Source organism: Ixodes scapularis, unplaced genomic scaffold (genome assembly GCF_016920785.2).
Source record: "Ixodes scapularis isolate PalLabHiFi unplaced genomic scaffold, ASM1692078v2 PGA_scaffold6__148_contigs__length_123643588, whole genome shotgun sequence".
Lineage (NCBI taxonomy): Eukaryota > Metazoa > Arthropoda > Arachnida > Ixodida > Ixodidae > Ixodes > Ixodes scapularis.
The window spans coordinates 2,787,105-2,812,744 of record NW_024609881.1 but is presented as its reverse complement, the minus strand read 5'-3'; the positions used below and the strand labels follow the sequence as shown (position 1 = coordinate 2,812,744).

The window sequence follows — 25,640 nt, the reverse complement described above, 5'->3', positions numbered from 1 at the left end:
TTTACGATGTATAGACATACGTAGGAGCCTGCTGGTTTGTGTTCAACTATCGCCTAAACTCTGGGGAAAACGATAACTAATGAAACATTTGGCATAATATATTCTTTTTTTGCGTGTTTGGGGTGTGCTTTTGCGGAGACCGCTTCCGCGCGCCTCATTCGTGTTGTAGACGTAACAATAAGAGCGATAATTGGTTGCCTCGTCTGTAAACTTTGTGTAGACAAATCTGGAAACGCATATGTGGCGAATACACGCGTTGACGCACAAACAGAAAACCGGCGGGAGGTCAATAACACCAGTGGGAATGTCCTGCTTAGCGACGCAAACTCTAAACCGTTGTGCTAGAACGCATCTGTACAATAGACCCTTTGCAAAAGCCCCAAAAGTCAGCGCGCGCCTCGCAACGAATAATGGGAGTTCTCGGTACGCCCCCAGGCATCGTCTTTACCCCCGCCACCATATGGTATACGCGAGCAAGTGCAGGTTGCCATGGCAACAACGTTCGAGCGGCCGAGAGCCGAGTCGGACGAGTGACGAGCGCACGGAAATCGGAGAAAGGGTATCGCGTTGGCTATATTTCGCGAGGCTTCCCCTTTTTCATCCTCTCCTTTGTACCGGCTCTGTCGTCTGCTGCACCAACGCTTTGTTGAATTTGGTCGAAACCTCCCACGGTTGCGGTGCAAAACAAGTGGATTCGGTGACACTTCAATACATGAAGGTAAATTTCGAGGAATAACGTATTCAAATAATGTTCACCCGTCGCGATGCGCTTACGCTGCCACAGATACGGTACGCCGCCAACGACGTATAAGACTCGACGGATGGGCGAGATGGTGGATGGCTGCTGGCGGTTGCTGGCGCTACTCACGCGCGGTCGCGGAGGCGCAACGAGAAAGCGCGTGATCTGTACCGAGGGTTTTCAAAATCCCCTGCCGTCGCGGCGCTATACGTTCTGCAACAGGTCTATTGACTTGTGAGGAAAACCTTCCATTTTATGGCCTTACTTGGTAATTTTTTCAGTCACTTTTTTTCATCAATTTCTTTAACTATAGTCGATGAGAGGTCAAGAACGAAGTGGAAGCTCCTCCCGGCTAGAGCTTCTTTTCTTTTTCTTTTTTCTGTTCAGTCATGCACGTTCTATGCTCGTACTATGCCTCGCTCCGACGCTCTTATTGGATCGCGGGTCCTAGCCTCCACAGTTCGCAAAGTCTTAACCGGCGTCAGCGTCGCCGCCAGCTCGTCTTGCCGCGTCGGAACGCAGCGAGCGCCACGCTAGCAGGCAGCGACGCCACACGTCTCCTGCTTTGCAATGTATACTCTCGTTTTTGTTTTTTTTGCTGTTGTTTGCATTGACTGTTGTTTGCCGGGCTGTTGTTTGCGTTGACTAGGGGCCTTTCTGCATTGATGGATTGAGAGGATCATTCTGTTTGACTTTGTCTAGCTCTGTCTCGTTCTCTTACCTCACTCATCGACTGCTTCTTTTCTGTGTCTCCTGGCTGCAAGGACGGTGAATGCTGATGGCCCCGACGACTCTCGGGGGTCCTCGTGAGGCGTTACGGTGCACTTGGCTCTTTGACAAGTGTCAGTTTTAAGGTGGTAGTTTTGTGTATCTGTGCGCCGGGGTTATTTCGTGTAGAGGAGGCGCTTTGTTGTAGCTTTTAGCGGTATTCTCACGAGAAATTTCGGGTTGCTGGCGAGCTGTTTTCTATTTAGTAGTTCCAAGATGGCGGAAGAGACGGAGGTAGAATTTCTATGCGCGTGCTCGCTGACGCTGGTCAGTGTGCTAAAATAATTTACTTGGCTACAGACGCGAAACGGTCGGGGCAGGAGAGTCTCGCAGGTGACGGAGAAGTTGACGTACGTTAGAAAAACCAGCTTGTTGGTTTTTAGAAGTTGGGAAAACATCGCGGAACTTGTGACGCTTTATGCATGGAATTCGATCGTGCTTTAGCGCCGGTCCCATCATTGTGTGTGGCAACGTATTTTTGTGGATAGGGAAAATATTGTGGTGTTTTCGCTGAGCCTGGCCTCCAGTGTTCTAAAACCTGGTCCGTGCATGGTGACCACCAGGCTCCGGTTGAGCAGCGTTCACGGTGTTGATGTCTCCGTCTCAGAGGCTCAGAGCTCAGCGCACAGCGTCGCGGTTTAAGTGCATTACTAGACGTGATCAACCTGCGCCATGGTTACTAATGGGCCGTTTTAGCGTAGTGTCGCCGCAGGCTACCGTACAGTAAGGCATTCCGTCCAGAAGTTCGTGCTGCACTTTTGAAGCACGATATACTCAGCGCGCGCACTACCGGAGCCTTTAGAGCATGCTTTTAAGCGCGCGTCCAGGTTAAAAAGAAAAATACATTTAAATATACCCTATACTACACTTGTGTACCATGTGATTCACACCATTGAGACCCGCCGCCAAAACTGCCCGTTCTAAGCTCACCTCACGAAATAATTGGGGTTGTGTGGGTATTTATACAGCCATTTCAAAATGGTGCTCTCTTTACTTAGCAGTCATATATGAAAAAGATTACTGTGTTGTGGAAACCTCCCAGGAGACTGAGAATCTGGAAGAATAATTCCCATATTAACGTCGGGAGAAGTAACAAATATTCAAAATTACCGTCCAATTTCGCTCACAAGCACCAGTTGTGAAATTTTTCAAGACCTTGCCAAACACATAACATATGTTTAGAATAACAATGTCATAGGAAGGCACTAATATGTATTTAGACGAGGGCGCTCTACTGTTGCGCAATTGACAGCCGACCCCAGACCTCAGTTTATTTGTTGACAGTGGTGGGCAAGTATATGTTGTCTTCTTGGATTGTTACGCAATAGATAGAGATGACTCTTGATCTCAGTTTATTTATTGACAGTGGTGGGCAGGTATAGGTCATGTTCTTGGATTTTGCCAAGGCCTTTGACTGTGTGTCGCATCCAAAGCTGCTTCATAAACTCATTTCCATACTGAACAATTATCATATTTTAACATGGCTTGAAGCTTATCTTGTTGGCACAGAACAGGTCGTCCAATTAAATAACGTAACGTCAGACGACCTATCAATAATATCAAAAGTACCTCAATGATCTGTACTAGGGCCACTATTAATTTTGTACATCAGTGACATGAGCCGGAAATTTGAAACTAAAGTCAAAACTAAACGTTTTGCCAACGATACAGTCATATATTCATGCGAATATCCAATGATCAGAAAAAATGAGTATACACATAAATTGATTAGCTGGTGTAACCGATTGGCCAATGGAAATCAACAAAAACAAAACTGTTTACATGAATGTAATGCTGAAAGCAATACCAGCTTCAAAAAGTGTCCAGAAATTTAAATATTTGGGTGTCGTCTTAAAATCATACCTAAACTATTCACACGTAGAGAATGTTTGCAATAAACAATTGAATAAAATTTGGACACTCGGACGGAAATTAGCATTCGCTACTCCAGAGCTAAAATTAACTCGTATAAAACACTAATATTGCCAACGCTCTAATATGCGAGCCCAGTTTCGAGATTGTTCAGACGCTAATAATAATAATAATAATAATAATAGTAATAATGACATTCATCAACTCGAAAACATCGAAAGTGGTCCGCCTCCATTTTTAATTTCTACATATCTACAGAGTCTGTCTCCCAACTGAAATACGCTGTAGACCTCCCACTTTTTAACACTAAAATGATGTTGAGTCAGAGGAATTTATTCTTCAACTTGCTACATGGTCAATGTTATGAATATTCAGAAATATGTAACCTACGAAAACACTGATTGTGCAACTAGAACTAAACACACCGAGTACATTACCTCTTATCGCTTTAGCAGAGACTATTTTAAGAACTCTTTTTTTCTTAAATCACTGGAACTGCCTGCCAACGAACGTTGTAAATTGTGTGAATGTCGCTTGTTCTATAGACTCTTTGTTATGGTATGTGTGGTGGTATGCCAGCCTTTGTGGTTGTAAGAGCTTGAGGGTGCTATTATACTCAACAATTTACCCTCCTGCTTTGGCCCCCACGGCTGGCAGTATCTTAAATAAATTAAGATATAATAGATCTAAACTGGCCCCCAGTATTTTTCTGGAAAGAGGGCAGCAAATAAATTTTAAATTAAAATGAGCAGTGTAAGGGTAAAGCTCATAGCATTAGCGAGTTTAGCTGGATTTTTTAAAGATTTTTGTCCACATGTTGCCTTTACACCATTATGAATATCTATGTTATTGATATGCATAGTTAAATTAATGTTGCGATGTAGCAGTTGGTGTTAAGAATTGGTTGCGCAGATCTGGGAAGGCAAAGGAGCACTATATTCTTGTTGGACAAGCCAGCGCATGAATATTGGCGTAGTATTCGCGGCAAAATGAATAGGAATGAAGAGTAGGCTTGTGCTTCAAGCGTGTTTGTTCTAGTTCAAAATAAAATATTGCCTACTCGAAATTGGCCCGAACCAGTCAAGTCACTGAGTTCGTTTTTTTATGTATTGTGATCGTCAAAAGAATCTCCTCGACAAAACTATACCCTTGTCTAAATATCTTGATAAAAAAAGGACCTAAACGGCCATTTACGTTTTTTATTTTTTTTTTTCCTTGCTGTTGGGGCGTTGTGTTAGATAAACATGGTGTACTTCTGTACCTATAGCATTCATTACGTTTTATGGCAGCTCTCGGTTCGTTGCTGCTTAAATTGTTTTCTGATTTTTTTTAATCTTTTTTTTACAACGGTGCCCACAGTTGGGAAAACCCCAACTCGTGTTATTGCTGAGCGCATCGGGAGCCGGATGTCGAACCGAATGTTTTGTGTTCCAGCTTTCGTAATTAAGAATTTAAAACCTTGAGACAAGGAAACAAAAGGGACATAATACACACCACCGTCAAAAAAGCGAGTCGGTGGCGTGTATGTCCCTTTTTGTTTACTTGTTTCGAGGTTCTTAATCCTTAATTATGATTGTTCGCCAGCTCGCCTGCGTTTTGACTCTTGATTTCAGTTTTCGTTCCGGTTCAGAGAAAATGGTTCAAGTTCGGTTCAGCTCCGGAGTGAAAAAAAATGGTGGTTCATACCGGTTCCTATTTAGGTTTTACTGAAAGAATCGAATAAACAATGAAACGTATTTTTATCAAAATGTTAAATATTCAAAGGGCAAAGCTAAAAACTGCTCCAAATTGTGGGAGAGCAGAAACAGTAAACTGATTTGGGGCTTATCTTTGAGCCGATAAAATAGCTTGAATTCAGAGACATCCGGCCTCATTCACGCTGACACGGTTCGTTGTGCCATCAATGTATGAAGTTCCAGATGTCATTATCTTCTCCCCTGTAATCGTGGCTTTTAACTACGATTTAGTTGGTCAATGTTTGTCGGGTATTCTGACAAAGCATCCAGCTTTATTTTCCCAGCAGGTGATAATTCACGTAGCAATATTTGTACCTGCAAGTGACCGCATAACTGCTTGATGCGAACAGAGCAAACTTTTCATGTGCTGAAATGTGTGAAAGCTTTCAAAGATACTTAAGTTGTTTTTTTTTTTTGTTTTTTTTGTAATTCGCACGAGTTTTTTTAGTACCTGAGAACGCGCCAATTTAAATAATATATTATGCGTCACACTGGTTTTCGCGACGTACGTTCCACATGCCCATTTTTTTTCTATTCAACCATAAACTGCAAATATTATTTTTCAGTCTTGCTCCCAGACGAAAAAAAAATATTTCGGTTGCAACAATGTGATTTGTTGGGTTAGTTGCTTTGAGGTGAACATCTTGGGGAGAAACAGCAGCTGTCGGTTGCACTCTCACGACGAGAGAACGCACTGGCGCCACCTATCGGGTAGCCGTGGAACACCCAACATTTCCGTATATGTATCTTTTTTCTTGTTGTGCGCATTATTCTTTCATTATTCGCTTGCAAAACTTTTCGTCAATGTGAAGAAAGACCATTTCTCATCGATATCACTGTACTTGTGACCTCGCTCTGGCGAAACGCAGTTCCAGGGCCACCTCAAAGATGGCGCCAGCTGGCCAGTGTGTTCTCTCGTCGCAAGATGTCACGACAGGTTGTAGTGCGCTCGGCCGTAAACAGTGGCGAGTGAATGAAGCAGCCTCAAGCGGGAGTCCCTTGGGCAGTTCCTTGAACCCCGGTGACACCGGCCGATGTTGATGTGTCTTTGTTTGGCTTCCAGGGGGACGGCGTGCGGTACTTCTTCGACAACCTGGACCGCATCGCTGCCAAGGTAAGCCTTGTTCTTTGGCCTCTTTCTTGACCCGGGAGTTGAAGCAAGTTTGGGGAAAGCTCGTCCCACCCCTTTTCACTTTAGCTAGGCGAATGCTGGAGAGCAGGTGTCTCCAGCATTCGCTCTTAGCATCTTTGCGTCGTCGCCTGCTAGCGTTGCACTTGCCGTGAGACGCTGCTAGACGCGCTGACGGCGACGCCGACGCACGAGAGACAGGGCTGCGTGGATAAACTATGCGGAGTGCAAGTTCCTCTGCTTCTTTTCCAGGGGTTGTGGTGAAGTCCGAACGCCGAGCCCTGGTTGGCCCTGATTGAAGGATTGTGGGTAGACCTCCAGGAAGCTTGCTTTGACGTCTACCCGCTATCCTTCAATCAGAACCAATCAGAGCTTGGCGTCTTTGTGACGTCACCAAAATTCCCGCAAAAGTAGCAGACGAACTTGCGCTCCGCATATTCACAGCGTGGAAAGGCGCCGGCCTTGTGATTTAGCTGCTTTTGCTCGAGGGAAGCGTCTCTATCTTTGTGACTGTCGTAAGCTGGTTTCACTGCGCCGTAAATACCTACAGTCGTGGACATGGCGCGCTAAAAATGACAGTGGCCGAAAGATACCAGTGGCCTTGACCCGACGTCAGAAGCTGAACTAAAAACGAGGGGTATGCACACGAGATTGCAGTGGCATACTCTCTGAGTCGGCCTGATCGTGCCTGAAGGTTCGTGTGCCGTTGCTGCGCACGTGCGCCGATGATTTAGATGGTGCCCAAAATGATTTAAAGTATGAGTTTAAACATGCTTTAAATTGAGATTTCAATCAGACCCGAATTAATGTCATGTTTTAAATGGAACCTTTCCCGCAAAACGAATTCCCAAAATACTTTTTATTTACTGTGCATCTATAATTTGATGCTATGTCACTCGTTTTGTATTAAACTTAAATCCTAATAGGCAACATTCACTTGACGTCACTCGCTAGGTTCGCTGGCATCGCCCACCCCGGTCGCCATCTTCGATGTCTCTTTCTATCGCGGGTGCCGTCTGGCCGGACCTTTTGAGCGTGGTTTAGCGGCATTTTACAACTTTAAAGGGTCTTTTTGAGCGAAACTAGGGGTTATTCTTATACTTTGGTGCTTTTGAAGCGCCGTAAGAGTATTTTTTGTGTGTCTTAGTTTTTGTCGCTATCGGACTCGTTCACCGCGGCCGCGTTGCTCCCTCGGCTCCATGAAGCGCTCCGTGTCGCGCGCCGTGCCCACGGCGGTAGCTCTTGCAAGAACTGATTTTTCTCCTTTGGTGCTTTTGTAGCACGGTGTGATTACTCTTTGTTTTCTTTTGCTAGTTTCTTTATTGTTTTTCTTTAGCGGATTTTCTGCATTACGGCCGTGTAACCGTGTTGCTCCATCGCCTCTGTGTCGTACATACGTCGTGCCTTCGGTGCTCGTTCCTGTACAGAAACATACCGTGCAGCTCACAGAGTGCGCAACTTATGAAAAATGCCGCGCATTTTTCATTAGCCCAAGCGATTTAAAAACCGCATGTAAGCGATTTGGCGAGCGGCGAAACAAGCGACGGCGACCCCTTCGCTGCCGCTCGGTCACTCGCGCAACGAGGCAAACCGCATGAAAGCGACGGGAGCAAACGATCAAGGCGATGCGCGCTATGTTTTCTAGAAATCCCGAAACCGAGCTACGCGACGAGCGACAGGGAAGGGTGAACCGCATGTAAGCGATTTAGCGAGCGAAAGCGACTGGAGTCGGCGACTGCTCACGGTCGGTCGTCGCGTGCATGTTTTTTTGATTTGTAGAAAACGTCGTAATCGCCTTGGTCGCTTGCTCCCGTCGTTTTCCTGCAGTTTGCCTCGTCGCGCGAGTGACCGAACGACAGCGAAGCGGGTCGTCGTTGTTTGTCTTGTTGCTGTCGCCGTCGCTCGTCTCGTCCCGTCGCTCTCTAAATTGCTTACGTGCGGTTCAGCTTTTACACACGGTACTCGGCGGCGACAAGGAAACTAAAGCGGCCCGCCCCGAGATAAACCTTTTTCTCAACGAAGCTTCTTCAACTATATGAAATTAGCACACACTACCAACGTACGACCGCGTAGCCTAGCCAGTCAAACCGCGACCTCGAAGATGGCGGATCGACGGTGGCGCTCCCTGGCAAAATGGAACCTGCAGGCTCAGTGAATACCACCTATCAGACACAGACAATTGTTAAATCAGATTGAACACGGACAACTCCTCCGAGGAAATCAGAGTGCGGGGCTTTTTCCACGTTCCACTCCGTTTTTCAGTTTTATAAGGTCCTACTGCGAGAGCGCGAAAAAATAATTAAATACAACTTTTTTTTTTTTTTACTAACTAAGGAAAACCTGCTTTTGTTCCAGTATGGCAGGTTTCTATCCGTAAAAAGCTGGTGACTAAAATGTACCGAGCAGAAATTTGAATTTGGCAAAATAAGGCCGCAGAAGCGTTGAACGGAACGCTGTGAACTCCAAGACATCACTCATACACCGATGTCTCTAAGGGTGGCCGTATTTCTGGAAAAGAAGGGAGCGATGGAGCGAGGACTATGACGTCACGATCCCCCTGGAACGATGGAGAATGACCGTTCCAGGGGGATCGTGTTGTTTTGTTTTCTTTTTCTGTTAACAATACCTTCAGCTGCTATTGAATGTGATTTTCATCTTTGTTTCTCGATGCTTGCCGTTGACCACTGTAAAGGGACCGAGGACCAGTCAAGCTGCATATCGCAGCTTTTTTCCTCGGGCTCCCCCATCAAGATTGATGGAAATAAAGATAGTATTATTATTATGAGGAGAGGCGGCCTCTTCTCTCCTCGTCGCCTCGGTCCGCCTCGGTCCAAAATATATGTAATTGCCCCACTTCTGGAAAGAACAAAACCGCTTTTCAAAATTTTTTAAAAAAATATTTTGCTGCACAAAAAATGATTGAGTGGAGCAGGGTGAAAATCTGTTTTTTACTCCGTGATTTTTCTACCCAGTTCTGTATGCTGGTATGAATACGGGACGCATACAAAACTCACAGAAATTTTTGTGCTCTTGTATGTTATTTGGAATAATTTTCAATTAAACGAAAATACTTTTGCAGTTTCGTTTATTGGGGTAAAAAATGCCAAACATTGTCTCTGACAATCCGGTGACATCTTCAGAGCCTTGTAACTCACGAGTTATTATAATTGTCACTTATTAAATACTATGCGGGTGTAGCCCTATACATGAGCTATCGACGGGTATAAATTTTGTTTATTTTATTGTCACTGAATTTTTTATATAAAATTTGAAATATCGTTGAAAATGAAATTAACCGATATTTTGAACTCGCTTTATCAAAAAAGGCCATTTTTTATTTCGTTCAATTTTTTTATTATTGCTGCCAATCATATGAACTTTCAATTGGCTTGATGCGATTTCCCCCTTTTTTTTTTGTTGTATCTTCTCTAGAAGTGATCGAAATCGCTCCCACGTGACAATGCGGTAACAACTTCAGAGCCTAGTAAATCATGAATTATTATATTTGTCGCTCACCAAATACTACGGGATATCGATGGGCATAAGTTTAGTTCATTTCATTTTCACTGAATTTTTTATATAAAATTTGAAATATCGTCGAAAATGAAATTAATTGATATTTTGAACCCACTTTATCCAAAAAGGCCATTTATTATTTCGTTCAATTTTTTTTATTATTGCTGCCGATCATATGAACTTTCAACTGGCTTGATGCGATTTCCCCCTTTTCTTGTTGTATCTTCTCAAGAAGTGATCGAATCGCTCCCACGTTCTCTGACTGGCCAAACGCAGTTTCCGCAGGTCGGCTTCGCTGCAAAGAATAACCTGCTTATTTGTGTGTTCAAATGCAGTGGGTAACTTCATTTCGATTTAGAACTCTCGTGCTTGGCTACATTGTATTTTATTAATTTTTAATGATGGCAACTGACATTCCTTAGTCTGATATTTAGCGGTGCAGCGGATGTTCCATTATCCGACGTTTAAAGCCAGGGCACAAAGGGCGCAGAAAAAGGAACGAGCTCTTCATGTAGCCAGACCGGGGTCATATATCTGTTTGTGCTATACACAACTTGTAAGGCACGTACAGCACGCCCGGCCCTTTGCGCTATAGGCCTATCTTTGTTACACCCAGGAAGCATCCGACAGGGGCGCCAATCTATGATGTGTCTTGTCGCGTGCGATCAAATAACCATGTAATCGCCTGTTCTTTATTGTCAGCGTGTATATCAAAAATATGTGATATCACATGCCCCTCTTTAAGAAGGAAAAGCAGTTTGCAGAAAAAAAAGTGAGGAAAACGGACTGAGTTTACTTGAAGCGAAGACAATTTTTTACAGAACACAAACACCAATTGGCGATAAATAGTCACTTTTATTAATTAACGCTAATATATTTAGGATGCAGTTGTAAAACAATATGTTGTTGTGCTTTAAATAGTCCAATTCACGAGCAACGCAATATTGGAACTTTTTGACAACGGCATCGGCTTGCCTGTGGAGATGATCGAGCGCGGAAGGGGGGGGGGGGGGGGGGGGGGTGCGAGTTGAACTTTGTACCGCAGCGATCGGATGCACAAGAGAAGTTCAACAGCGTGGTAAGTCGAGATTGACAGAACGAAAACTGGAGCCAAAGCGAGAACCTGAGCCCATGGCCCTTTTGTTTGAACCAGTGTGTGCAGTTAAAAAAAAGAAAGTGTTGGGTTTTGTTCAAGACTGATCGATATCTCTGATGCCAAGAAGCAAGGATTCCCACATGCACAAAAGGCAACGAAAGCAGTCACTTAATGTCTCTGTAGACTTTTAGTTTCTCCACTTTGTCGCACCGAGCTTATTGCAAAGATTGTACAGGTATATAACCCCGGTCTGGCTACATGAAGAGCTTGTTCCGTTTTCTCCGCCCTTTGTGCCCTGGCTTTAAACATTGGATAATGGAACATCCGCTGCACCGCTAAATATCAAGACTAAGGAATGTCAGTTGCCATAATTAAAAATTAATAAAATACAATGTAGCCAAGCACGAGTGTTCTAAATCGAAATGAAGTTATCCGCTGCATTTGAACACACAAATAAGCAGTATAGTCTTTGCAGCGAAGCCGACCTGCAGAAACTGCGTTCGGCCGTTCAGAGAACGTGGGAGCGATTCTATCACTTCTTGAGAAGATACAACAAGAAAAGGGGGAAATCGCATCAAGCCAATTGAAAGTTCATATGATCGGCAACAATAATAAAAAAAATTGAACGAAATAATAAATGGCCTTTTTGGATAAAGTGGGTTCAAAATATCAATTAATTTCATTTTCGACGATATTTCAAATTTTATATAAAAATTCAGTGAAAATAAAATGAACTAAACTTATGCCCGTCGATATTCCATGTATAGGGCTACACCCACGTAGTATTTGGTGAGCGACAAATATAATAACTCATGAGTTACTAGGCTCTGAAGTTGTTACCGCATTGTCACGTGGGAGCGATTTCGATCACTTCTAGAGAAGATACAACAAAAAAAGGGGGAAATCGCATCAAGCCAATTGAAAGTTCATATGATCGGCAGCAATAATAAAAAATTTTAACGAAATAAAAAATGGCCTTTTTTGATAAAGTGAGTTCAAAATATCGGTTAATTTCATTTTTGGCGATATTTCAAATTTTATAGAAAAAATTCAGTGAAAATAAGATAAACAAAACTTATGCCGTCGATAGCCCATGTATAGGGCTGCACCCGCGTAGTATTTAATAAGTGACAAATATAATAACCCATGAGTTACAAGGCTCTGAAGATGTCACTGGATTGTCAAAGAGACGATGTTTGGCATTTTTTACCTCAATAAACAAAGCTACAAAAGTATTTTCCTTTGAACTAAAAAATAGTCCAAATAACATACAAGAGCACGAAAAATTACTGTGAGTTTTGTATGCTTCCCGTATTCATACCAGCGTACAGAACTGGGTAGAAAAATCACGGAGTAAAAAACAGATTTTCACCCTGCTCCACTCAATCATTTTTTGTGCAGCGAAATATTTTTTTAAAAAATTTTGAAAAGCGGTTTTGTTCTTTCCAGAAGTGGGGCAATTACATATATTTTTTTCCAGAAAAATCGAAAGACCCACCCCAACAAGCGTGTTCGATTTCAAATGAAACCACCCAGTGGTGTTTGGGAGCAGCCTCCTACCGTATGTCGGAGGGACCCGGGTTTTCCGCAGTAGCGGCATTGCGGAGAAAAGTCAGTGGGGAACTTCGTTTCAGCTTCCGTCTGAGCGCAGCCAAAGGCTGAGGAACGGTTCGCAACTTCGAGAAGAGCATTCCTACGCACCACAAAGATTTATTTCTAAATACTGTAAAACCCTTTATTTTCGCGGCCCCTATTTTTCGCGAATCGGTCACAGATGACATAATCGCGACATCTAAATTTCGCGAATTCCAGACGCCTGCACTGAAAATCTTAAAAACCTAAATTTTCGCGCGCCCTTAAATTTCGCGAATTCTTCAATTCGCGAAATTTGCGAAAATTGAGGGCTCGCGAACATTAAGGGTTTTACAGTAACTGGTTTGTGCGTAAACATCGCACAATATCCCAGATATGTACTGCTGAGAATTATTTGCAACTAAAGGAATTAAATATCTGAAGTTTATGGTTTTATTAATATATGTAAATGCATGTGTGTTGCTGAAAGTACGTACATCCGCTGGCAACACGGTTGCAGCGCTCAGTTTTTCTGTGTGATTTCGTTCCCGTAATTACCGAAATGGCCGAATCATGTGCTTCGCTGCTTTCCTCACCGAGTCGCTTCAGAACGTCTTTTCGCAAAGGCACGTTTGGGCGTCAGGTGCGAGAGGTCGTGATGAATGTCTACTTTCGAATTCGGCAGGAGACTCCGGCCGCGTCGTACCGCGAATGCCTTGTAAACAAGGAAAGCGTCCGGGCCACTACAATTCACTGATACGCGGCAAACTCATGGCACCTCTTTAAATGCCGATCACATGGAACGCCGAGAAGCTGGTGGAAAAGACTGCGCCTCGAGCCCTGGTATGTCCGGACAATGCAAGGAAACACCAACGGCTTGGTCATCGGGCACCCTGCAACCTGTACTTTACATCTCGAAACTATGCCGAACAGGTGGAAAGCTCGGACACAGACGGCAGCGGCCAGCCTACGCACTGACATCCCCTGTGACTAAATTTCAGAACGTGAAAGGGCACTTTTTAAACCTGTAGCAGTCGATACCGTTGATACATCCGTAGCAGACGAAATACTCGGCGAGCGCGGGCGGCAAGGAGGACCAGCGGCGCAGCGGAGTGATACAAAAATGCAGGCGAGATCGCCTGACCTATTGCCGGTGTCTGATTGGCTCCGGCCTCACGTAGCTGCGCTCGGACGGAAGCTGAAACGAAGATAGGAGGTGATTTCTGGTGGGGTGGGGGAAAGTGTTAACCTGTAGTGCACGGAGAATTCTTTCCTGTTCTAGGTAGTGATTTGTGTGCAGGAGGGTATGTTCTACGGGTTAGCCTGTAATGCTGCGTGGTCTCTTGGTAGGAGACGGAGGGTGCAGGCGCTCAGGTTCGGATTTCTCGGCGTCGGCTCGAACGAAGCGAACGGGAGAGGGTATGAGAATCAGTGACGTCCATGTTTGGTCGGCCGGATTCAATCGCGCACTTCTTTTCCAAAAACACGGCCATCCGTTAGAGATATCGCTGCGTGAGTGATGTTTTGGGCGGTTTTGCAGCGTCCCGCCTATCGCCCCAGCCTTGTTTTGTGATCTCCAAATTTCGGTTCTGTAGCCCTTTAAAAAGTTCAAATGTTTAAAAAGTTGAAAGTCCATATTGTTTTTAGTGATTTAACAGATTTATGAAACAATCTGCTGTATAAAAGTATAATTTATTCTAGCTATAGCGATTTAAATAAAATTAATCTGATTTAAATAAAATAATTATATATATATATTTTTTTTTTACTTTGCTATCTAGTTAGTATCCACCTATCATCACTTTTGTCTGCTCATATATTGGGGGAAAATGTGACTGGTGCAGAGACTACGCGCCCATACTGAGGGCGGCGACAGCCGCGTGTAGGCGGTTGCTGAGAGTAAAAGCGGGTTTGAAGTGCGGAGGAGGAGCAGGCTGAGGCAGATAGCAGTGACTACCGTAATATCCCGAGTCATCGCCCGGATTTAATAAAAAGAAGTGGGGTGGACCATGTCTCCGTGGGTGAGCACACAGAGTTTAGAAAAGGCTAAAAAACGCCCTTTTGTATGTATCGAGCGCGGCTGTACAGAGATAGAATGAACTAGAAACTGGAATGAGTTTCGTTGTTTTATACAAGCAATGCTCATGAAAGAACGTTTTACTATGGCGAAGTCAGTTGCTTGGCATACGCGCAATGAGCAAGCAGCGCCGATCGGCGTACAGCGCGAACGCTTGTTCCGTGAAAGCTTGTTTCCAAAACCGCCTGTTTTCGCTTCGTTAGGCTCCCAGCCTTTGCTGAACTATAGGTTAAAAAATGAATGCAGTAAAAAAAAAAAAAAAGAAAGATCAACCAGGCGCAACGAGCGAGCGAGCGAGCGGACAAAAGAAGGGACGAAGAATGATGCTGGGGAAGCAGGAAAACCTGCGATTGCATTGGCAAATACTTTGGCCGTCGGGCCAAATAAACAAAATAATGTGTTTTTCCCTCCTTCGTTTTACTTCGTCACCGACGTCCTCCAACCGTAAGGTCCGCGGCCGCGTCGTTCGGATAGGGCGAATTTTCATGTGTCGCGGACTCAGCGTTGGAATATTTGTGGAAATAAGCGATCTCGTAATGCTTTTCCTTTTTTTTTTTTTTTTTTTGTAAATTGATATTTACTTAAAAAGTGGGGTGGGCGTTGATTCGGGATATTACATTACTACCGCTGTCTCATCTGCATGCTATCTTTCGTTGATATTTTAATTTCTTGTGGCATTGAGACAGTGCCACTAACATCTTTTAGTCAGGGCTTTTTTATTTGATTTTTTTTTTTTTAGTTTGCATTGTTTACAACTGTATGCATAAAAAAATTTAACGATGCTTTCGTGGAAAGGCAGACGTGGGTTAGTTTTCAGTTTTTGTGCACGCACCAGGGCAATATCGCACTTGATTACTGGTCATTGGTTGAATCGGACCCATCCCTTGCAGCAGCCGCGGAAGTTAAAAATTGCTGGCTCTATTTCAACCTTTCGACCAAACTGTCATGTCTAGAATTACTACGTGTGAAAAAAGGTGGGTTTCTGTGATTTCTTTTATTGGCGCACTCTGATGAATCACATGACGTCACAATTTCAAAACACGCCATGTAACGTGGTGCCACTTGACCCCGTGATGTGACGTCTCAACGTGGTGAATGTGTCAAGTCGCAGCACATAATATATATATATATATATATATATATATATATATATATATATATATATATATATATATATATATATACACATATATATATATATATATATATATATATATTTAATGGGAACGAGTGAAGATTGACAAGTGCAGCCGTAGTAACATTGTGAACGAAGAGGGAAGAAGGTGATTATTGAATTTATTGCATTAAAGGTAGGGAAAGTGAAAGAGAGCTGGCAAACAATTGGGCCAGGAGCGCTCTTGGCCCAATTTTTCGCCAGCTCTCTTTCCTTTTCCCTACCTTTAATGCAATAAATTCAGTAATCACCTCCTCCCCTCTTCGTTTGCTATATATATATATTTATTTTATTACTTTGTAACACCTATTTTATGCAGACGCATACTTTTGAAACATAAAAGTTAAAAAGGGCGTACTAAAATATGACATTTTAGTTCCGTCAAATAATTAAAATGCAAGAGAGGTTCATGTTCGTCCGGCTACGACGCCCTGACATTGTAGTTGGATGAGTATGGACTACCAGACCTTTTGGCTGGGACTCCAAGCATACAAAAAAGAAACACGAGTTTACGAGCTGCATATGTGAGTGCGCTGTTGGTTCTGAAACTTTACAAACCGTGGCGCCACAGGGTCGCGCTGGCTGTCGAGGCACTCCTTTTGTTTTTGGAATCATGACCGCACTAATTTTTCCTGACAGGGGCTCGTTTCTTCTACTTTCTTGTGACTTGTGCGTTTGAGGTTTTCTTTGCTCGGAGAAAATTTCCGCTCTTTCCCTGCCAATGTACTAGCTTTCTCGGGACGGTTGGTGCCGTGCAATCCTAACTTTTTCTATAGATTGCATTTTTGACGAGAGGAAACGCACAAACTGAAGCGATCTTCAGTGAGAACCAGATCTTTCTTAGGATCCCTATCGTTCCTTCAAAACGCGTTTTGTGGACAACTTTTCACGGACATACATTTCATGGACACATGGTTCGTCGACGCTGTACGTTTTGTGGGCACATGCCCCTGTGACGTTTTGTCGACGACGCATTTCTTCACTAAGCCGCTAAAAGCTAGCGCGCGATTCACTAAGGCGTGCTTAACCATGCCCCCCTCCCCCCTGTAATCCAGGCGAGATGCAAAAAGTTTTTTTTACGAAAATAGCAGGGTTCTGTGCGACAAAAAGTCTCAGGTTTTTCGATGAAACAAACACGAGAAGCCTTTCTATCAAACATCACACGTCGACGAAACAATCTGTAGATGAAACGTCAGTGGACGAACTGAATGCCACCGGACAAATATTCAGATCCGTATCCGCAGATATTCGCACCCGCAGTCCCTGACATCTGCATCCGATCCGCAATCCACCAAAATTTGTATAATTTTTATCCGCATCCGCCCGTTTACTGCGGATATCCGCAGATATGCAGGGCTCTAGTTATACTTTAGCTTTACACTATCGCATTCCTCTTTTTTGGGAGACATTTTTTTTTATTTAGCTCTAACTTCATGTGCATTGTGCATAAAATGGCACTTGGGAAGGGAGGACTGCACTCTTGCTATTGACTCAAACAGATGGCAAACCTGTCTTTCCTTTTTTTCGTTCATGTGCTTATTTTTAAGGAGCAGGGTGGTGGCAAGGTTTTTGTACCTTAGCAGGTAATTTATCTTTTAAGTGCCTCAACTCTAGACGCAAAAAACATTTAATATTGTGAAGCACGGTAGAAAAAGAGGCGGGTGTCTGCATGAGACCAGGCAAGGTGGCAAACGTTTGTTCCGGCTTTGTGCATCTCTAAGCGGAGCTCTGTCAGCATAGAGGTCTCTGTACGAGGGCATGTATGCTACGTTCTGGGTCTTGTGAACGTGTGCACAAAGAAAAAGCCAGTTCCCACTGCACCATTTGCTCACACTGCATTATGTTACGGGGCATTAAGTCTGCTCACGTCAAGAGCCTGTTGGGCTCTGGGCTTCGTATGAATGCGTGGCAACCAGTTCAAGAAATAAATAGCCTTGCACGCGACATTCGAGGCATGGATCTTCCGGCGACTTATAATGAAATGCAAGAGAGTAAACATGCTGCTGCATGAATAGGCCTTGAGGATTGTTCCTCGAGCAACTCTTGTCGACCTCCTACTTCCCCGTATGTGTTGCACCATCTCACGGCGTTTGTGAGAGCAAACCTTCGCCACATTTGTTCCGTGCCAAGGCGGCACCGTTCAGACACTTCCCTCTTCTTTTACCGTGCCCTAAAGTGTCCAACCCTCCGTCGTGACAAAGCCCGGCTTCTGCTCGCCCGCCGCAGGACTATGTTCCGACGAACCAGGACATCCTGCACGCACGCAAGGCCACCAAGGGCATCACGGAGTTTGTGATCCCGGTGAACGGCATCCCCTTCCGCTTCGTGGACGTGGGCGGACAGCGGTCGCAGCGCCAGAAGTGGTTCCGCTGCTTCGACAGCGTCACCTCCATCCTCTTCCTTGTGTCCTCCAGCGAGTTCGACCAGGTGGGACCCTCTGCTTTTTATTTGCCTTTGTTGAAGTTCTCTGATACTGCGATGCCTGCAACACACCACCGACTGGTGTGTGTACTGCGTCCTAAAACGTGGCTTCCACCTGATAACGTTGTAGGAGTGTCATGCTGTCACCGGCTGCTATTCTGGTGGTGTCACTTCAGCGGTGGTGGATGTGGGAGATGCCTGCTCTTCTGCAGGTCACTCTCTAGATTGACTTTCTATGTAAGCTTTGCCAGTCAGTAGTTGACATGCCGTGATGACAGCAATGCTCGAGTTTGCTCATACTTTTATGCTGGGGCTTCTAGCTCCAGCCGCTAGGATTATGACATAAGCCAATCTGACACGCCGGCTTCTGCGACGCCATTTGTTGCCGCTTCGGTACCACTTTTGACTCGAGGTTAGAATAGGACACGCATAACACCAGTTGAAAGCGCGTTCCACGCACCATAGCATGCGTCTTCAGCTAGTTTCCTAAGCATCCTGTTCTGGCCATGCATCAAGAGTGTCCCCAAAGTGGCAACAAAGGGTGTCCATTTGTGACTGCTTAAGTCTTCGTGGACGGTAAAAATTGAGAGTGACCTGCACCGGAGCAGGTGCGTGCCATATCTGCCTTTCTTGCCGCACCACCATCAGGATGGCAGCGGACAAAGCGTGACGTCACCCGAGGGAAATTAGGGGACGACAAGTGAGGATGCAGTAAACACACCAGTTAGAGTCATGTACCAGGCACCTTAGTAGCAAGCTTGTTAAAATGGCACTGACAGGATATTTATGCTTGCTGAGGTTTTCAGTTGTACATGGCATATGAGAGCCCAACTACCCAGAACAAAATTTGCAGCCTAAAATCTGTTTTTTTTTTTCCGCCCGAAAACCGTCGATCGAGAACTGGTTGCTTTGAGTCTCTCTCACTCTCTTCTCCATGGTTATGTGCCGTTTTCTGAGGTTTAGGCACAACCACCAAACTTAAAGTCGTGGGTCATTAAAGGCACACATCAATATTACAAATAGAAAAAAAAATGATGAAGCCCATATTTTGTGGCTTCCAAAAAACTGCAGATACGTTGATTGAAACAAAAAAAAAAGAAAAAGGGTTGTACAGAGAATTAAAAGCATTCTGGGCCTTTACTGCATAATTCTCAATATGGCGTTGTATCGCGTATCATGGGACTCACAGACTGGACTGTGATGGTGGCGAACGATGGGCGTGGGACCTCTACTTCAAAACTGTCATTAGCAATACCGGCAATTTTGTCTCCCAGCGAAAGAGAAATTTTGCACCGATCAGAACAAGTAGGATTCATTCTGTACGACATGTTCGACCACCAAGCCGATTTCCACAAAGACGTTGCTCGGGCAGTTGTCCCCTGTGGTGTCTCGCATAAAACGATCTGTCAAAACAATAATTTAATATTGTAGAGTAGCTCAGTGGAAAGGTGTCTGCTTCAGATGCAGCGGACCCAAGTTCAATCCCAAAAGGGGCAAAACCTCTTTTTTTTGTGCGTGTGTATTTTGCGATTTTTACATTTCTTTTTTACAATTATCATTGAAAGAAGAAAAAAAAAATGTTGTGGACGAAATGTAGTTGAGCTAAATGGTTTGGGACTCTCTTTTTGACCCCTGCGAATGTAATCACTTTCTGCAAAATGCAAGGAGCATATAAATCGGGTAGCGTTCGCTTTCCGTGGTGTCCGTAACTGTTCTACAGGAATTGCAGCCAGCCATTGGTCCTGATCCTGTTGATTTTTCGGAAACTTGTGCGGACCCTGGTGCGCATTGGCACTTTTTGATGCAGAACCTGCGAGGCAGCTCCCCACGCAACATCTTGGGGTCGTTCTTTTCGGTTCCAGTCGCGGGCATTCACCACTCATTTCCAACTCTTCAGAGTACAAAACAACTCAAAACTCGACTCAACAGCAAGCTGAACAAACATAACTGCGAAGCAATTGCACGGCAAACAATACCCGCAACACTGTAATCCTGTCCGCTGCGCGCAACCAAAAAAAAAAGAAAGAAAAAAGGTGCGGTTGGGTGTCGCTATGTGACTTTTGGCACTCTCTCCTCCTCTATATTTCTCCAACCTCCATGCTCTGGTTTTGGTTTTGGTTTTGAGCAGTTGCGTTTCTTGGCTTTATTAGAAATATACGTGACTCTGTAGCAAAATATTAATTGGGTAGTATTCCGACACCATATTGAATCGCCTGGAAAAAAATTTAAAGAATGTTTTGGGGGGTGTCAGTGTCCCTTTAAGCGAGAACCCTGCTTTCCTTGAAGCTGGACTCTTGACCTTGGTAGTTTCATTACACTTTAAGAGGTAAACAAACGTTCTAGCAGCATAAAGGCAATTATATGGGGTGTCCCCATTGAATCTCTTTGCCCTAAAACGACCTGGAAAAATCGGCGCCTGCCCATAGAAAACTCAAACTTCCACCGAATGCGCATGATGCAATGAATTTTAACTGATGAAATTTTAAGTCATGGCTTCTTTCCTCCGAAAAATAAATTAAACAAACTTGCCAGAGTCGACAGCAGACGGGCTTGCAGACATTGAGGATACCAATGCTTGTTACACGTTGGCACCGTCTCCTGACGGGGGCAGCGAGCGGACGGCACATTCTTTTTTCTGCTCCCTGCACCTATTGCAAGGCACTGCACCTGTCAAGCTTGTTGTCCTCATTTTTAGCAGTAAGAGAGCTATGCCTTAAAATCTTATCAGCTAAAATTCACCTCATCTGTGCACATTCGACCGAAGTATGAGCTTTCTTTGGGCAGGTGCCGATTTTTACAAATTGTTTTAGAGTGCGGATTTACCGACGACACCCTATACTCGATTACAACTGATTTGACTGAATTTTTATCTTATTGAAATCGTTTCATTCATGACTGGCACCCCGATATGAGCCATCTGCCTGTGCATGGCTCGAACATGCAGCTAAGCTGTTACGGTGGGCATTGCTACAGAAGTGAGCTCAACTGGGACCATTCCGCCACAACAGGTGCTGCTGGAGGACCGGTGCACAAACCGGGTGACGGAGTCACGCAGCATCTTCGACACAATCGTGAACAACCGCTGCTTCGCGGAGGTGTCCATCATTTTGTTCTTCAACAAGACAGACCTGCTTCAGGAGAAGCTGCAGGCACGGACCACAAGCATCGCGGACTACTTTGAGGACTTCCGGGGCGATCCCCACGACCTGCAGCAGGTGCAACGCTTCCTCGTGGACTGGTTCTACTCGGTGCGGCGCAACCGGCACAAGCCCCTGTTCCACCACTTCACGACGGCCGTGGACACCGAGAACATCAAGGTGGTGTTCAACGCAGTGCGGGACACCATCCTCCAAAAGAACATCACACAGCTCATGCTTCAGTGAGGCGCAGAAAGTGTAAGAGTGGGGTGGCTGTGTCGGCACATTGCGCGCTTCATGGCTGCCTTGCGGGCATCTCTTCGGATTCTGGGAGGCACTGAAGCCAACTTCAGAGGCCCGGTACCTTCCTCTAGAACAGTCGCAGAAACCCCCGGTTTCCTGGGGCTCAGGCTGGTTCTCTCTCGGTGCCTCTGCTGGAGCAACGAAGCCGGCTTGGAGGAGGACTCCGCATTGTGGCACGAAGCTTCCGAGTGTTGGAAGGCTCAAGGTGCACTCTGGTAGCAAGTGGTCTCTCTGAAATGTCCAAGGTCACTCTTGTTACCTAGCAAGACGTCCCCAGCCTTTTCCGAAGCCTTTTACTTCGGGCCCCCGCAGAAATGTCGCGAGCGGTTATAAAAAGCACTCAATGCCGCAACTAGGGCCCGGCTGGGGCTCACAAACATTATCCTGGTAATGCTGAGGGTTCATCTGTCATTCGAGGGTTGTAGAATGCAGATGTGACCCATTGGGAACGATTGAGGGCTTTCTTCCGAAACTCGGAAGTGAGCCGAGACGTCTTTGGCAGTTTTTGGAGCCGTTTTCTGAACGTTGCAGACCGTTTGTCAAAGTGACCAGTAGATTGCGAAATGCGAACAGTGATGAGTGGTCTCCAAGACATATCTGACCACACTGAAGACAGTATGGTACAAAAATGTTTCGGCACCCTGTGTGCAGTTGTGCTTTCGCGCTATCACCCACGCCCAATAGGAGGTTTCTGCCGACAGGGGCGGCATGGTTTGTTCGCATTGTGGCTGGGATGCCGCGGGTCACATCCGTATTTGTCGGGGTGTTGCGGGACCAGTTAGTTACCCATATTGGGCAAGATTTTGTTGTGTTAAGGTTTTGTATTGTGCGAGCATGCAGGGAAGTGTCGGCGAACAATCGAGATGAATCGGAGTGTGGAACGCGTGCCTTTTACAGCAGCTCAGTATTAAGTGCTTGCAAAATGGATTGTTTTGTTCGTGTGCTCCAGTGTCTGCTTTTGGGCAGCTTTTTGCTCTTGTGATCTCCTTCCTATGCAGCTGTGTAGTGGGGGTGCACTGTGTCGAATGATTTCACGTGTCAACGAGTTTTTGCTTCTCCCTGAGCCATTTGAGGAATCCTTTTTTGTTTGGGGCATTTCCATTTAATACCTGTTTTTTACAATTTTTTTTAGCTTACCTCACTACTATTTTTATTCTGTTATATTTCATTTCATAGCTTGGTTTTACTGACCATTTTGGGGCGAGTGGCGAGGAAAACTGCCAGCCCGCGAGGCTAGTACAAAGGTAAATGGGTCACACGTTCATTTTAACAGCTGTACTAGCCCTTTTTTTAGTTCTATAAAGTTGTATATTTTGTGCTGATCAAGTTTACATAAATTATTTTGAGTGCATATTCTGGTGTACAACATTGAAATTTCTGCCCTCTGCTCAGTTCCATGCCAGTGCTGTCACCTGCCGTTTAAATTTCAGTGGAAAAATGAAAGAACTGTTAAAGCTACGATTATTTTTCAGTATTTTACGATTGAATTATCCTTCTAGTCGTCAATGTGCAGCTGTAGCGTGTCTCTGCGTAGTGAAAACAGCCATGGGGCAAAGTATCCTCCGAAGCAGACGACACATAATGTGTTTTCGAATGTGTCTGCTCGCCCCTCTCTGCCGCCCAATTTATGGCCTGCAAAGATGTGGCAACGGTGTGCAAGTCTGAGGCCGTGTATTAAGTGTGTGCAAATAGTGACTTGAATGAAACTACATTGAGTTAAATGTGACTTCTTTTTCACATCATAAACTGTCAGTTAAGAAACGTGCATCCATGGTTTTCACACCCCACAAACATCCACAACACATCGCCAACAATTTAGGCTATCGGATTGGTGTGCTAGCAGTTTCACGACTTGTCATTACTTAGTGTAGCTTGATGTTACTTGGCATTTTCTGGTTTGAAAGATAAAAGCTATTTTCGGAACTGGTGAGTCAGAAAACGACGTCAATTTTTTTTGCAATAGATCCTCTTTGCCCCTGTACATTCCGTGGCTTTTTTGACCACAGTTTTCTCATTTAATATTTGGGAAAATCGATTTTAATGTTCATTTCTAAAACTGTGTTATCTTTCAACCGAGCCACTAGCACCATATCCTAGTGCAGGTTGGGCTTTCGGCAGTTTTGTAAATTCTTGCGGTGCAGAAAACATGGTTCACTTTTCTTCGACGGCACGGACTTCAGAGCTCAAAACAGACTGCAAATCTTGATAATTGGATGTGGGGAGCTGGAATTTGTCTCTAATGTGTGTTTTGGTGACAAAGCAAAACACAGATTGAAACTTTATTATTGCAGTTAAATTGGTCAAGTATGCTTTCGAAAAAATATTCCAGCTTGATGCGTGTAGTCCAGAACTATACAGATCTATGTACAGACTACGCAAATTCTTGCAGTCCTTTTTTCTTGTTTTGTACTTTTTGTCAAGGGATGTACCTTGTACACCCTTCGAATAATGTGGCGCTATTAGATTTGCACTACCATTACCACACCTCCTGTGTAAATACTAGATGTCTAAATAACATAGTAGTCTTTTTTACCTAATGTCTCTATGTTTTGACGGGTGTTTTTTTTTTCCTAGGCTGCTTTCTTGTTCGGTACATTTTGATGTGGGCCCTGTTAAACTGTTGCGTCGACATGATCCTGTGATTGGGCATTTTGAACATGTTACCTGTGTCACAAAGCATAGATTATCGGTAACTCTTCTCGTCCCTTGTGTCACCGGTGGTCGTTTTATTTGTTGACCTGTCCTAATTTTTGGTGTAGATGTTGTACCGTTGGTAACCATGTTTCTTTTGCTTATTCGTTATCTTTGCCAAAAATTGTTGGCATGGCTGCTTTCGTTTCAGGTGCATCGTTTCTCGTCTTTCCAGTTTTATCTCCAGTTTTGCAAACTAGCACAGAACATAAGTGGTGACAAAACACCTGTGGATAACTCGTATACTAGAGTGTATGCAAATACATTTACGAAGCTAAAGGAACCACTTCGTCTACTTCAAACTGCCAGAGTAGTTGGGAGATTCTCCGTGCCTTAGGGAGGGGCTGCTTGTAAAAAGGGGTGGTTGTAAATAGTCTGAGATGTTAAAAAGAGAAAAGAAACTTTATCTATCTTGAAGGTGACCTGCCAAATTTTTTTTAACTTCGATAGTGTTTGTATTTTGAGTTCCCACAATAAAAGTTGTCACTAGAGCTTTTTGCAATCGTTGTGAGCAGCCCTATTACAGTAGGTAGTATGGTGGCCATCTTGAACAAGTCATTAGTTGAACCACCAGGGTGGCGTTGCGTGCTCATGTGAGCGAATGATATTAAAATCATCAGGTGGGCTAGCTGGCTACACATCTTGGTAAAATTAGTGCAAAGATTGTAGAAAGAAAGTAGAGACAAGATAAAGCCCTACTTACAACTGGCAAGTATTACTAAGTGAGATAAAGACAGAAGTACTGACAGCAGTGGTGTAGCTAGGCCTTCTGGCACCCAGTGCCCTTACGCCTTTTGTAGCACCCAGATCGCAACCAGTGAAGCGGGAGGGGAGGAGGAGGAAGAGGAGGATGAGGATTCCGGGCGCTGCCCGAGGTGGCATCACCCCACATGACTGGGACCCTGGAACCTGCAACCCACAGCCCCTGCCCCCCCCCCCCCCCTCCCCCCCCCCCCCCCGCCGTCGCTACACCACTGACTGACTGTTAAAGGGATACTACAACGAAATTTCAGCGCTCATTTTTTGGTGTATATGTGTTCAAAAAAGCAGCATCACATCGAACATACCAATATCTTGTTAAAAAAGTCACGAAAAGGAATTTTAAAACGAATTACACGATTAGCAAAGAGCACCTGGTGGATGTCGCTAACGCCTCGCTTGTAATGCCCGTCTAGGAACCTTGACAGCTAGTGACGGAGGTTGTCTCGCCTCCGGCCACGACGAGAGAAGAGGGGCAGGAGGAACTCCCCTCTTCCCGAGAATGCCTTTTGTGTGTCTCAGAAGTCGCTATTGTCCCCCTACAAGATTATAGAAGATTAACCCGTCACTCAAAATTCGTACAAAAGCAGCCGCTTCGATGGCCGGAACGACTAGGCCATCCTCTCGACGTCAGCCTCGCCGTAGCTTTG

The 25,640-nt window shown here is 44.7% G+C and overlaps 1 protein-coding gene across 1 annotated transcript in view; it reads left to right on the top strand.

Moving 5' to 3' along the window:
• LOC8025137 (guanine nucleotide-binding protein subunit alpha-12) overlaps window positions 1-24,722 on the top strand; it is a 78,394-nt gene extending 53,672 nt beyond the window's left edge. The window contains exons 2-4 of the mRNA XM_029993283.4: window positions 6,179-6,229; window positions 17,906-18,106; window positions 21,109-24,722. Of these exons, the coding sequence (XP_029849143.1) occupies window positions 6,179-6,229; window positions 17,906-18,106; window positions 21,109-21,483 (627 nt within the window). The 3' untranslated portion in view covers window positions 21,484-24,722. The remainder of the gene's footprint in view (window positions 1-6,178; window positions 6,230-17,905; window positions 18,107-21,108) is intronic.
• The last annotated feature ends 918 nt before the right edge of the window (window positions 24,723-25,640 follow it).